Raw genomic sequence first — 13485 nt, 5'->3', positions numbered from 1 at the left:
CTTCCAATCTATGTTGAATAAAAGTGGTGAGAGGGGACATCCTTGTCTTGTTCCTGATCTTAGAGGAATAGTTTTCAGCTGTTCACCGTTGAGTATGATGTTAGCTGTGGGCTTGTCACATATGGCCTTTATTATGGTGAGAGTTGTCCCCTCTAAACCTACTTTGTTGAGAGTTTTTATCATGAATGCATGTTGAATTTTGCTTTTTCTGCATCTACTGGGATGAGCATGTGATTTTTAGCTTTCATTTTGTTACTGTGGTATATATCACATTGATTGATTTGCAGATGTTGAACCATCCTTGCAATCCTGGAGTAAATCTCACTTCATCATGGTGTATGATCCTTTTAATGTATTGCTGAATTCAGTTTGTTAATATTTTGTTGAGGATTTTTGTATCTATGTTTGTCGTGGATATTGGCCCATAAATTTTCTTGTAGTGTTCTTTCCTGGTTTTGGTATCAAGATAATGCTAGCCTCGTAGAATGAGTTTGGAAGTGTTCCCTTCTCTTCTATGTTTTATAAGAGTTTGAGAAAGACTAGTGTTAATTCTTCTTTAAATTTTTGGTAGAATTCACCGGTGTAGCCATCTGGTCCTGGACTTTTGTTTGTTGGGAGGTTTTTGATTACTGATTCAGTCTCCTTACTAGTGGTTTGTCTGTTCAGATTTTCTATTTCTTAATGATTTAGTTTTGATAGGTTTTAGGTTTCTAGGAATTTATCTGTTTCTTCTGAGTTGTCGAATTTGTTGGTATATAATTGTTTACAATAGTGTCTTATAATTGTTTGTATTTTCATAGTATTACTTGTTATGTCTCCTTTTTCATTTCTGACTTTATTTATATGAGTCTTCTCTCTTTGTTTTTGTTGAGTATGGCTAACAAGTTGGTCTATTTTGTTTATCTTTTCAAAAAACCAGCTCTTAGTTTAATTGATCTTTTCTATTGTCTTTTTAGTCTCTATTTCTTTTATTTCCACTCTGATCTTTGTTATTTTCTTCCTTCTGCTAACTTTGGGCCTAGTTTGTTCTTCCTATTTTAGTTCATTGAGGTGTAAAGCTAGGTTGTTTATTTGACATCTTTCTTGTTTCTTAATGTAGATGTTTTTTTTCTATGAACTTCCCTCTTAGAACTGCTCTTGCTGCTTCTTGTAAGTTTTGGTATGTTGTATTTCCACTTTCACTTGTCTCAAGACATTGTCAAATTTCTTTCTTCATGTGTATCTCAATTAGCGTGACTACAACTAAATGCCTCCCAAAAGGCCTGTTCTTTTTCCTTCTGTCTTGTAGCTGGGAATCACTATTTGCCCTGTTGCTGTGCTAGATCAGCAACTTTTGTTTTTTTCTTGATCAAAAACTTTTGATTTGCTTCCCTTCTCCATGTCTTTCCCTCTTCCTCCCTGTTCTCCCAAGCAATTTCCCCTTCAGTCTTCCCTATCTTAGAAAATCACTTAACCACTCACACATTTACTCAAGCCAAAGTTTTAGCAGATCTGTTTAGTCAGGGTCTAGTCAGGAGACAAAAGCCATACCAGTTATTTGAACACAGAGAATTTACATTACATTATGTAAAGAATTGTTAACTAAGTAAAAAGTGATTATAAGCAGCTAACTGAAAAAGGAAAAAGAAAACTCTAAGGTATCATGGAGGTAAAAGCTAGAAGGAGCAACTACCATCCCTAGGGCTGGGGGAACAGGAAGAAAAGGTTGGGATTGATGAGATTTAGAAACCTAGAGGAGGGGCCTTGTGGAGCTGACACTCAGACCTATGGGAGGCCCAGCTCCCTGGTGCTGGTGTCTGTGGAGGCAGAGATAGGGTGGACCTGTAATGAAGTCCGTTCTCCAAAGCTTAGAAAACTGCCAACTGTATTCAGCTGCTGCTAAGTGGTGGCTAAACCTTGCTGGGGCGACATTCTCGGGAACACCAGCAAACACACAGGAAGCAGACTGGAGGAGCAGCAGTCTTCTTCCTCCCCCAGCCTTGCACTTTGTACTTCTAGGGCCAGCCGGCAAAGCAGAGATTCCCCACGCCAGCACCACAAAGCAGAGTCTAGAAGGGTGGAGCTGGAGCTGAGAACAAATAACTTCATGGTGGCACATTGTCCTTGACTTATCCTACCTCTGCAGATCCGGCCCACCACCAAGTCCTGTCACCTCCACCTCTAAGTTGAATCTCAAGCTTGTCCACTTCTCTTTGTCTGTACTGCTATTTCTTAAGCCCAGCTGGGCTCCTTTCCACCAGTCTACTACAGTAGCTCCCTGGCTGGTCTCTGTTCCGGTCTTACACTTTTACAGTTCATCCTCCACCCAGCAAGCAAATCAAGTCATGTTACTTCCCTCCCTAAACTACCCAGCAGATTCTCTTTGTACTTAGAATAAAATCTATATTCTTAACTGGGGTCCCTAAGACCATATGTGATCTGTCCCCTGTTTGCCTCTGCCCAATTTACCCTCACATGTTATACTCCAGCTACAATAAGGTCATCATGATGACCACTTTCCATGCCCTGATAATCAGACACTTATTGGTTTCCTCCTTGCATTGTCTGATTTCTTTGCTTGAATTGTAGTTCCGTTTGCATAGCATCTTTGTCTTGTTCTCGCTTTATCTCTGGTGCCTAGGTCTCTAGGTGCTTGGCACATAATTAAAAGTGTTCAACATATGCCAGTTGATGAATGGATGAATCTTGGACTCTCCCCCCCGCCCCACCATATCCCAATAGTCACTAGGACCTATGGGGTTCCATTTCATGTATTTCAGTCTTTTCTTTCTGATTTATCCTCAGTGTCATGCCTTATTTCATATTCACTATTTTTTGTTTTCCAGTCTGTCATTGCCACCTCTTAACTCGTCTCCCTTTCTTCAGCCTTTTGCTTTACTCCAGCCCATCCTTCACACTTCCACCAAAAGACGATTCCTGAAACATAGACTGTGTCCTTTATCTGCTTGAAAAATCACACGACTCCTCATTTCCTATAGGACAAAGTTCTGGCTCCTTAGAATCAACCAATTGTTCAGTTCATAGCCTTACTTAAACCTGCCTTTTTATACTCTTTGGAGTAACAGTATCAGTCAGGGTTTGGGCAGGGAAGCCGAGCTATTATGAATGTTAAGGGATTTTAGGAAGCAGACCTTGCACAGTTGTGGGAGGAGCTGGGGAAGGGAAGGTCTGGAGGGGGAGTTGGAGGATCAGAGAAGAGTCACTGACTAGCCCTGGAGCACTGGTGTGGGAGCACCAACCGGAGCTTGTAGGGGAATCTGCAACTGGCGTGGCCATTGCCAAAGGGGCCGCACAGGGGGAGCTCAGGCAGGTCTCTGGTTAGTTTCCTCTGAGTAGCCGTCACCTCCGTGGGTCTGCTGTCAGGCGCATCTAGGGGGCCAGTGTTGATCAGCGAAGGCTACAGTTGGGAAGAAGGGCTGAAGGAGGAGTGGGGAAGAACTGGAACAGGCTGGCACTGGCTGGGCACTTGTCCACCATCCTATCTGCCAGGAAGGCCCTTCAGAGAGCGTAGCAGCTGCTTCCCTCCTGCCTCCCAGGCCTTACACAGGTTCCTCTTCTGGTCCAGCTGTAACTTGGAACCATCCAGGGAATAGACTAGAGTTCCCAGCCGACTGGGGTTGACAGTAGGTCCATCTAGCACAGCACCCTGTGATCTAGCCCCTCTGAACTGCTCGCTGATACCTGAACCTACCGAGTGATTTCATGCCAGTGTGTTTGCCGTGTGTGTGTATGCTGCTTCCTCTGCCTGATGTTTTCTTCTTCTTCCCTTCCTCCCGAACTTCTGCTGGATTCTTCCAGACCCAACTCAGATGTTATCTCCCTTGAAGCTTTCACAACTTCCCAAGCAGTTACTTTCTGTTCCCTGTTTTCATAGGAGTCCTCTACCTTAGCACTGAGCCATTTCTCCCACATTTCTTTTTCACTTTTCTCCAAATAGTTTAAGTACTTAAGGGTGTACTCATAGACAACTTATCTCGTGACTTAGATGTGTCTGATAAATATGAGCCCAGAATGGCTTTCCTGAAGTGGGTTATATAAAAACCAATGCCCTCACCAAGCGTTTTCTGTTCTGAGTTTGCCACTCTTGGATGGTACCTGTGGTAGAAGGGTTTCGACTGATGGTCTTTTTATCTCTCGTCAGTTGCCATAGATTCAAACACTATGGCTCCTCCCACTCTGCCTCTCGAATCCACTGTTCAGCAGGTATAGACCAGTGCTCAGCTGATTGGAAATGTTGTGGTATTCTCTACTGAAGACACCTATGGCCGAGAACAGTGTTTCTGAAGAACCAGTTAAAAGTAGAGTAAAGCCTGTCTATCACCAAGGCTAGGGAGCAACCACAGCTTAGATACAGATGGCTGTGGAAGTAAAATTGCAGTCATCTTGATGATCTGCAGAATGTTAGCAGGTGTAATTTACTCCTTAAAGGATAGGAAGAGGGCTACTTTGTATTTTTTTTTTTTCCCAGATTATAAGGCCCTTGGTATTTTGAAGCGGCAGTTCCCCAGTGCATCGCTAATTGGGCTGACTGCAACTGCGACCAGTCATGTTTTGAAGGATGCTCAGAAAATACTGTGTGTTGAAAAGTGTTTTACTTTTACAGCTTCTTTTAATCGGCCAAATCTCTATTATGAGGTATGTAACTTTTATGTCAGTTTATTTTGTGAAGGATTTCGGAAGAAAGGTTACTTTTTCATTATGTCTATTTACATGAGTCACAGTTAATTATGTTTAAAAGTTTAAAAAAAATCAAGTGAGTATAAGCAGACTTATTAAAGAATGCTTTCTTCGCATATCTCCTGTGCAATTTAATTCTTTGCTCGGTTAAGTAGAAAACACTGCCTCATTAAATTTGCGTACATGCTTTCTTATGCAAGGATGGAGAGAAAGCATGTATCGATACTAAGGACCCTAATGACATCTCTATAGAAATTAATTATGAAATAATGCAAAAATTAATATACCACTAAAGATTTGCTAATACTCCCTATTTAGATTTTATCTGATATACAACCTTGAAAGGTAAATAACCTCACAGCTGTTTTTACTTTCCAATCCTTTTAAGGACAGACTTAATATTTTTCTGAGCTCTTACTGACTAGTTGTTTCTGCCATGGTTTATGTTTTTACAAAAGTAGCATCAGAAAATTTAAAAAGTCTCTGTCTTTACAAGTTATTCACTGCTTCTGTGCTTCCTCATCTCTGGTAAAGTCAAAAATAAGGATCAAGAAGGGTCTGGGAGGTGATAGGGTCAGATGGGCGAGTGAAAGAGTAATAGAAAAAAACACCATGCCCAAGAAAGAGTGGCGCCTTGAAAGTTGTAAGTAAACGACCGCATGAATGGTACTCATTAATTTACTTTTTAATAAGTTGACTTTTTTTTTAGGTTCGGCAGAAGCCCTCAAACACTGAAGATTTTATTGAGGATATTGTAAAGCTCATTAATGGAAGATACAAGGGGCAATCAGGTAATATAGAAACAAACCAAGTTTGAAGACTGAGAGAGAACTTTCCAAAAGTAGCAAATATTATTTACACTAATACACTGAGAAAAAGATTAGCACCAGAAATATTAATGCATGGCAGAAGATACTTGAAAATATCATGATAAAATTAATTTGCTTGGTGATCTTAGAAATCAGGTGTGGCATTTGCTAATTACACAGATTATAAGAGTCATAAAACTGATTTATTTTTGCTTATTTACACTTAATTGCGTTAAAGAGTGGACATAATGACATAATGTTAATTATCAACAGCACATATTTAGTAAGTATCCACTGTATATGATTGAAGGTTAAGCAGTGATTTTCTAAAGGGATATAAAATATAGTTCCTTATAGTAAAGGACACATTAAAGAAATAAACAGTACATACTGAATGAGCTAAGTATAGAGTTGAGAGTGCGTATAACATGTGTTCCAGGATTAATGTAGAGACAAGTGTTACTAAAGCAAAGAGTTGGTGTAAAAGTAACATTTCAAAACTATTCTGTAGATTTTCAGGAGATATTAATAGGGGCCATGGGTAAAAGGAGTTCCAGGGTCAAATAAGTTTGAGAAAGGCTGCAGCTGTTTATTCCTCCTGAAGAGTCACAGGGTGTATCAGCACCTTAGAAGTTCTGACCAGCCCTGCAAACAAGGAGACACACGTGTTTGTCTTTGTTAACCTTCCCAAACTTATTTGCACACGAAACTCTTTTCTCATAGCATGCTTGTTAATATCTTGTGGAGCTGTGGGGCATCAGTTTGAGAAAGACTGTGTAGTGGGAGATAAAGTTGGAGAGAGAACTGAGATAATGGGAACCCAAACTGGTGGCTCCAGGCTTGTTACTGCTCTGGAGCAAGTTGGTGATCAGACCTTGAATTACACTGAAAAATCAGTATGTGTTCAGGGCCTTGGAATTTTTCATAATTCTTATTTTCCCCCCATGCATTGTAATTATCAACCTCTTCAGTGTGTGAGTTAAAAATTTTCTAGGAATGTACTATATATATCTAACCATTTCTTTTACTACAGGAATAATATATTGCTTTTCTCAGAAAGACTCTGAGCAAGTTACAGTTAGTTTACAGAAATTGGGGATTCCTGCAGGGGCATACCATGCCAATATGGAACCAGAAGATAAGACCAAGGTTCACAGAAGATGGTCAGCTAATGAAATTCAGGTTAAGTAATAGATCTTCAATAGAAGCCCAATTCACCTTTGAATATATTTTAACTTGACTTCATTAATATATAAAATGTTAACACATTTTAGGTAGTAGTGGCAACAGTTGCATTTGGTATGGGAATTGATAAACCAGATGTGAGGTTTGTTATTCATCATTCAATGAGTAAATCCATGGAAAATTATTACCAAGAGAGTGGACGTGCAGGTATGTGTAATTCACATCCAGAAATAATTTTTTTTTAATGTTTATTTATTTATTTGGCTGCGTCAGGTCTTAGTTGCAGTGTGTGGGCTCTTCCGTGGCGCGCAGGCTTCTCTCTAGTTGTGGCACATGGGCTCCAGAGTGCGCGGGCTCAGTAGTTGCAGCTTGTGGACTTAGTTGCTCCACAGCATGTGGCATCTTAGTTACCTGACCAGGGATTGAACCCTTGTCCCCTGCATTGGAAGGCGGATTCTTAACCACTGGACCACCAGGGAAGTCCCCTAGAAATAATTTTTAAAGAGCTTTAAAAACACTATAAATGATGTTTAATAATACTGTATTTTTAATCTTCTTTATTGGCTAGTATTTTTATAACAAACAATGAAATCTTTTTTGTAGTTTTATATTTGCCTATGGAGAAATTTTATTTATGTTCTATTGGAGTGTCATGAATTATTTCTTCTCATATTTGCTAAAATAATTTGATGTCCATCTTTGCCTCCTGAGTTTTTAATTAGTGGTTTCAAGTCTATAATTTAAATAACTGGATTACTTATGGACACATCTTTAAGCTAGTAAGGCTGATTATTGATAGATCTCTTTAGTCATTTTTTTAAAAATTTGAGGGCAGCTGTTACAAATTAACTTTCACAGCTCCGTCTGAAATTTCTAGATATATATTTAGACTACGAAATATTGCCAGCAAATTTTATATATTATTTTTGCATGTTTGACTTTGTAAAGTAATTATGCAATCTCAAGATTCTTCCCACTGCAGGTCGAGATGACATGAAAGCAGACTGTATTTTGTATTATGGCTTTGGAGATATATTCAGGATAAGTTCAATGGTGGTGATGGAAAATGTGGGACAACAGAAGCTCTATGAGATGGTGTCATACTGCCAAAACATAAGCAAGTAAGCACACACCTTTTTGTCACTTTTGTCAATTAAAGACAAGCACAATATGAAAGCATATGACATTACTTTGAGTCCTTACTCAAGTGAGTAAATACATTAGTGAAACATCAAGTGCAAACCAGTAAAAGCAGATATCTGAAGGGTGGGAACCAGTACATGAACCTGCAGGATGCCTGAATCTAAGAAAATATATTCTTAGATATAGAGAACAAAGTAGTGGTTACCAGTGGGGAGGGTCAGGGAGGAGCAGTATAGGGGTGGGGGTGTGGGAGGTACTGCAACACAGGGAATATAGCTAATATTTTGTAATAACTGTAAATGGAAAGGAACCTTTAAAAATTGTATAAAAGTAAATAAATAAATAAATAGTATCTTAAGTCTAAAAAAAAGAAAAAAGTCATTCTCTGTTTGGGAAGGATAGCGGTTAACTTTTTTCTAAATGTTTGGTAGAATTCACCTGTGAAGCCATCTAGTGCTGGTCTTTTGTTTCTTGGGAGTTTTTAAATTACTGATTCAATTTCATTACTGGTAATTGGTCTGTTCATATTTTTTATTACTTCCTCGTTCAGTCTTGGGAGATTGTACATTTCTAGGAATTTGTCCATTTCATCTAGGTTGTCCATTTTATTGGCAAATGGTTGTTCATAGTAGTCTCTTTGATCTTTTGTATTTCTGTAGTATTGGTTGTAACTTCTTTTTCATTTCTGATTTTACTGATTTCAGCTCTCTTTTTTTCTTGATGAGTCTGGCTAAAAGTTTATCAATTCTGTTTATCTTTTCAAAGAACCAGCTCTTAGTTTCATTGATCTTTTCCATTGTTTTTTTAGTCTCTAGTTCATTTATTTCTGCTCTGATCTTTATGATTTCTTTCCTTTTTACTATCTTTGGGTTTTGTTTGTCTTTCTTTTTCTAGTTCCTTTAAGTGTAAGGTTAGGGTGTTTATCTGAGATTTTTCTTGTTTCCTGAGGTAAGATTATATCACTATAAATTTCTCTCTTAGAAAGCTTTTGCTCCATTCCATAGATTATAAATCGTTGTGTTTGTTTTCATTTGTTTCCAGGTATTTTTGCATTTCTTCTTTGATTCTTCAGTGATTCACTGGTTGTTTAGTAGCATATTGTTTAGCCCCTGCATGTTTTGTGTTTTTTGCATTTTTTTCTTGTAGTTGATTTCTAGTCTCATAGTGTTGTGGTTGGAAAAGATGATTGATATTATTTACTTTTCTTAAATTTACCAAGGCTTGTTTTGTGGCCTAGCATGTGATATCCTGGAGAATGTTCCATGTGCACTTGAAAAGAATATGTATTCTGCTGCTTTTGGATAGAATGTTCTATATGTATCTATTGAATCAGTCTGATCTAATGTGTCATTTAAGGCCAGTGTTTCCTTATTGATTTTCTGTCTGGATCATGTGTCCATTGATGTAAGTGGGGTATTACAGTCCCTTACTATTACTGTGTTACTGTCAGTTTCTCCCTTTTTGTCTGTTAATATTTGCTTTATGTATTTAGGTGGTCCTACGTTGGGTGTATATATATTAACAATTGTTATATCTTCTTGGATTGACTCCTTGATCATTATGTAATGTCCTTCTTGAGTCTTGTAACAGTCTTCCTTTTAAAGTCTGTTTTGTCTTATATGAGTATTGTCACTCCCACTTTCTTTTGATTTCCATTTGCATGCAATAACTTTTTCCATCCCCTCACTTTCATTCTATGGGTATCTTTAGAGCTGAGGTGAATCTCTTGTGGGTAGCATATATATGCAGGTCTTGATTTTGTATCCATTCAGCCACTCTGTTTTTTTTTTTTTTTTTTTTTTTCACTCTGTGTCTTTTGATTGGAACATTTAGTCCATTTACAGTTAATGGAATTATTGATAGGTATGTACTTATTGCCATTTTGCTAATTGTTTTGGGGTGGTTTTGTAGGTCTTTTTTGTTCCTTCTTTTGCTCTCTTGTGATTTGATGACTCTCTTTAGTGTTATGTTTGAATTCCTTTTTCTTTATTGTGTGTTTATCTATAATAGATTTTTGGTTTGTGGGTACCATGAGGTTTATATATGGCAGTTTCTCTCTATATATACATGATTGTTTTAAGTTGCTGGTCTCTTAATTTCAAATGCATTTTAACAATCCTGCATTTGTACTCCTCTCCCCAACAATTACTATTTTTAGTCTCAGTCATCTTTGTAGTCTTATTGCCTATCATATAAAAATGACTCAAAATTTTTGAAATAAGCAGCAATTAGATCGTGATAGAAAATGGCATTTCTTTCCTATGGATGCCACAATAATCTAGTTTAAAAAATGAGAAAACGAAAATTTCCTTAAAATATCCAACATCCAGTAGCCCCCATGAAGCATATTTTGGGGTTTAGACTCAAACTGATACTGTAAAATACAAGAAACTGCTATCAGGAAGAGTCTCTTAATACAGGCATACCTTGGAGATATTGCAGTTTGTTTGAGACCACTGCAATAAACTGAATATTGCAGTAAAGCAAGTCACATGAATCTTTTGGTTTCCCAGTGCACATATGTTATTTTTACACTATACTGTAATCTGCTAAGTGTGCGATAGGATTATGTCTATAAAAATAAGGGACATACCTTAATTTAAAAATTCTTTATTACTAATAAATGGCAACCATCATCTGTGCCTTCAGCAAATTGTAGTAGTAATTCAGACTACTGATCACAGCTCACCATAACAATATAATAATATTGGAAAAGTTTGAAACATTGCGAGTATTATGAAATTGTGACACAGAGACATGAAGTGAGCAAATGCTGTTAGAAAAATGGTGCCAATGGACTTGCTCAATGCAGGGTTGCCACAAACCTTCAGTTTGTAAAAAACACAGTATCTGCAGAGCACAGTAAAGCAAACTGCAATAAAACAAGGTATGCCTGTAGTTGTGAAATACTGAATCTCAGACAATTTTTTAAAAGCAATGTCTATTAACAACATATGGAAAAAATTATTATACATGGTGGACAGAATAATGGTCACCCAAAGATGTCCACATCTGAATCCCTGGAACCTTGAGTGTGCTACTTTACATGGCAAAAGGGAATTAAGGTTGCAGTCAGCTGATCTTAAAAGAGGGAGATAATCCTGAATTATTTAGGTGGACCCACTGTAATCACAAGGGTTCTTAAATGTGGAAGGAGGCATAAGATGTCAGAGTGATGTGAAGACTTAACCCATTGTTGTTGGCTTTGAAGATAGAGGAAAGGGGGCCATGAGCCCAGGAATGCAGGCAGTCTTTAGTCTGGAAAGGGCAAGGAAACAGATTCTCCCCAGGAGCCTCCAGGAGAAATCCAGCCCTGCTGACACCTTGATGTTAATCCAGTGAGACCCATGTCAGCGTTCTAACCTACAAAAATGTAAGATAATAAATTTGTGTTGTTTTAAGCCACCAAGTTTGTGGTAATGTTATGGCAGCAATAGGAAATTTAATACAGTATATGACTCTGTATTTTAAAATAGGGATTCTTAAAACTGTATTAATTATTTGATAATTTGTATCTCTGATGTGTTTGCAGCTGTCGCCGTGTGTTGATAGCTCAACATTTTGATGAAGTATGGAGCCCAGAAACATGCAACAAAATGTGTGATAATTGCTGTAAAGAGATTTGTGAGTTGTTTTTTAAATCCTTATAGGCTAATATTTATATGTAGGAATACATGAGGGCAATATTAGACACCCAAAATGGATTTAAAAGAATAAGCAAGGTGTGAATAGAATTTCCCAGATTCAAGAGTGACAACACGAAGTTTTGAAACAGAGGCAAAATTAAAAGCCATATGTGTATGCATTTATTTTATGTTGCTACACTGAGGACATGTTAAATTTTTAAGAAATGAAGGGAAAAGTTTAAAAACCTTCTGAATAGAAATACTATTTTAAGTAAGAGAACGCTAACCTCTTGTGATAGTCTCTAATGCTTTATAGTTACTGATTGGAAAGAGAAATTTAGTGCAAAATAGAGACTACAGTGTATCATTTTTGATCCAGATAATGGCTAACCACTCATAAGACACTAATTTAGCAGTGCGTTGGTGCTGTCTTTTCACTTTTTAAAATCCTGTGTGTATGTGTATTATTGGAAGAGCTGGACTAACCCATTCCTCATTGAGTTCTGATGCCTTGGTCGGTGAAGGTCACAATTTTAACTTTGCAGCTAGAGAAAATTATGTGTGTTTATTAGATTATACTGCCCAAATTAACAAGAGCCTGATACATACATCGGAGTGTATCAGTAATTGGGAATAACTGTCCACAACATTCTTGTCATGAAATTAGAGTCCCTAGGAAGCCATACCGGTTGTCAGAATATTGCTTAATGAGCACGCATCAGGTAACATGAAGAACAGACTGACTCGCCTACGAACACCAAGTATTTGTCATAATCATGTTTGGCTGACACTCTTTGGTTCCTAGAGCATACCCAAAGGCCTTCTGATAACCAGATTATTTTCTTTACATCACTTAAATCTCAGTGTCTTACAGAGACTATAGCTTAATCTAGTGATAAGAGACTTGAGCAGTAGTCTTAGTTCAGAACATAGAAACAAATCAGTGTTTAGGGTGGCTCACACTGGGTGAAGACTTATTTTTTAAACCAGTCTAACCACTTAGGACAGCCTATCCTTGCCCTAATTTTGAAATCCCATTCACCTGTAACCATGCCTCTTTCATTACAGCATTTGAAAGAAAGAATATAACAGCGTACTGCAGGGATCTAATCAAGATCCTGAAGCAGGCAGAGGAACTGAAAGAAAAGCTCACGCCGCTGAAACTGATCGACTCTTGGATGGGAAAGGGTGCGGCAAAATTGAGAGTAGCAGGTGTTGCTCCTCCCGCACTCCCTCGTGAAGACCTGGAGAAAATTATCGCGCACTTTCTTATACGGCAGTATCTCAAGTATATACAAACCCGTATCTTGCCCTTTCATGTTGTCTTTATGATTCTCATTTTTATAACTGCAGCAGAACAAATGGTTTTGTGGTTGTTTCATAAGAACTTTTAAACTCTATGCAAAATTTACCTAGTAAACAAATTCAAACTTTGATTACTGTATGTCAAAAAAGCACAAAAAATACTTTCTATAAAGATAAACTGCATTTTTATACTAAAAGTTTTATATTTCATATCAATGTTACTTAAAATTATTGCACTTTTTTTTTTTTTTTATAAACTTCAGTTTGTTGTCTTCAACTTGTCAAAACCTGATTGTTGGCCTTTATCTTCTGCAGAGAAGACTACAGTTTTACAGCTTATGCTACCATCTCATATCTGAAAATAGGACCTAAAGCTAATCTTCTGAACAATGAGGAACATGTTATTACCATGCAAGTAAAGAAGCCCACGCAGAGCTGTTTCAGGGTAGTTATTAATTTTTAATTTTTATATATTTGAAAAAGACATTAAAGCCTATGGGATGCTTTTCTTTAACTAGTACTCTCCTGCGTCCAGTGGAGCATAGTAAGAGATTAAGTCAGTTTTCTTCCTGGAATCTGGGTATAGAAGAGACAAAACCTACTTTTGTGTTCTGTAGAGGTATTAAGTAGAATTTAGACTAGCTTTTTAATAGACTAGGGGTTTCCAGCCTTTTGGGATGTGAAGACTCCATTTAATGTCTGATGTTATGAGGCACCCTGCCCTTGCTTGTGGTCACTAT

General features: G+C 37.6%; 1 protein-coding gene across 3 annotated transcripts in view; it reads left to right on the top strand.

The window, feature by feature from the left end:
* RECQL (RecQ like helicase) overlaps nt 1-13485 on the top strand; it is a 36362-nt gene that overhangs the window by 21741 nt on the left and 1136 nt on the right. For all 3 annotated transcript variants that reach the window (XM_036865431.1, XM_036865432.1, XM_036865433.1), the window contains exons 7-14: nt 4469-4635; nt 5387-5468; nt 6520-6668; nt 6761-6878; nt 7654-7792; nt 11347-11438; nt 12509-12728; nt 13061-13190. In XM_036865431.1, the coding sequence (XP_036721326.1) occupies nt 4469-4635; nt 5387-5468; nt 6520-6668; nt 6761-6878; nt 7654-7792; nt 11347-11438; nt 12509-12728; nt 13061-13190 (1097 nt within the window). The remainder of the gene's footprint in view (nt 1-4468; nt 4636-5386; nt 5469-6519; nt 6669-6760; nt 6879-7653; nt 7793-11346; nt 11439-12508; nt 12729-13060; nt 13191-13485) is intronic.

This window comes from Balaenoptera musculus, chromosome 10, assembly GCF_009873245.2.
Source record: "Balaenoptera musculus isolate JJ_BM4_2016_0621 chromosome 10, mBalMus1.pri.v3, whole genome shotgun sequence".
NCBI lineage: Eukaryota > Metazoa > Chordata > Mammalia > Artiodactyla > Balaenopteridae > Balaenoptera > Balaenoptera musculus.
The sequence above is the reverse complement of the archived record's forward strand: the minus strand, read 5'-3'. Positions and strand labels throughout refer to the sequence as shown.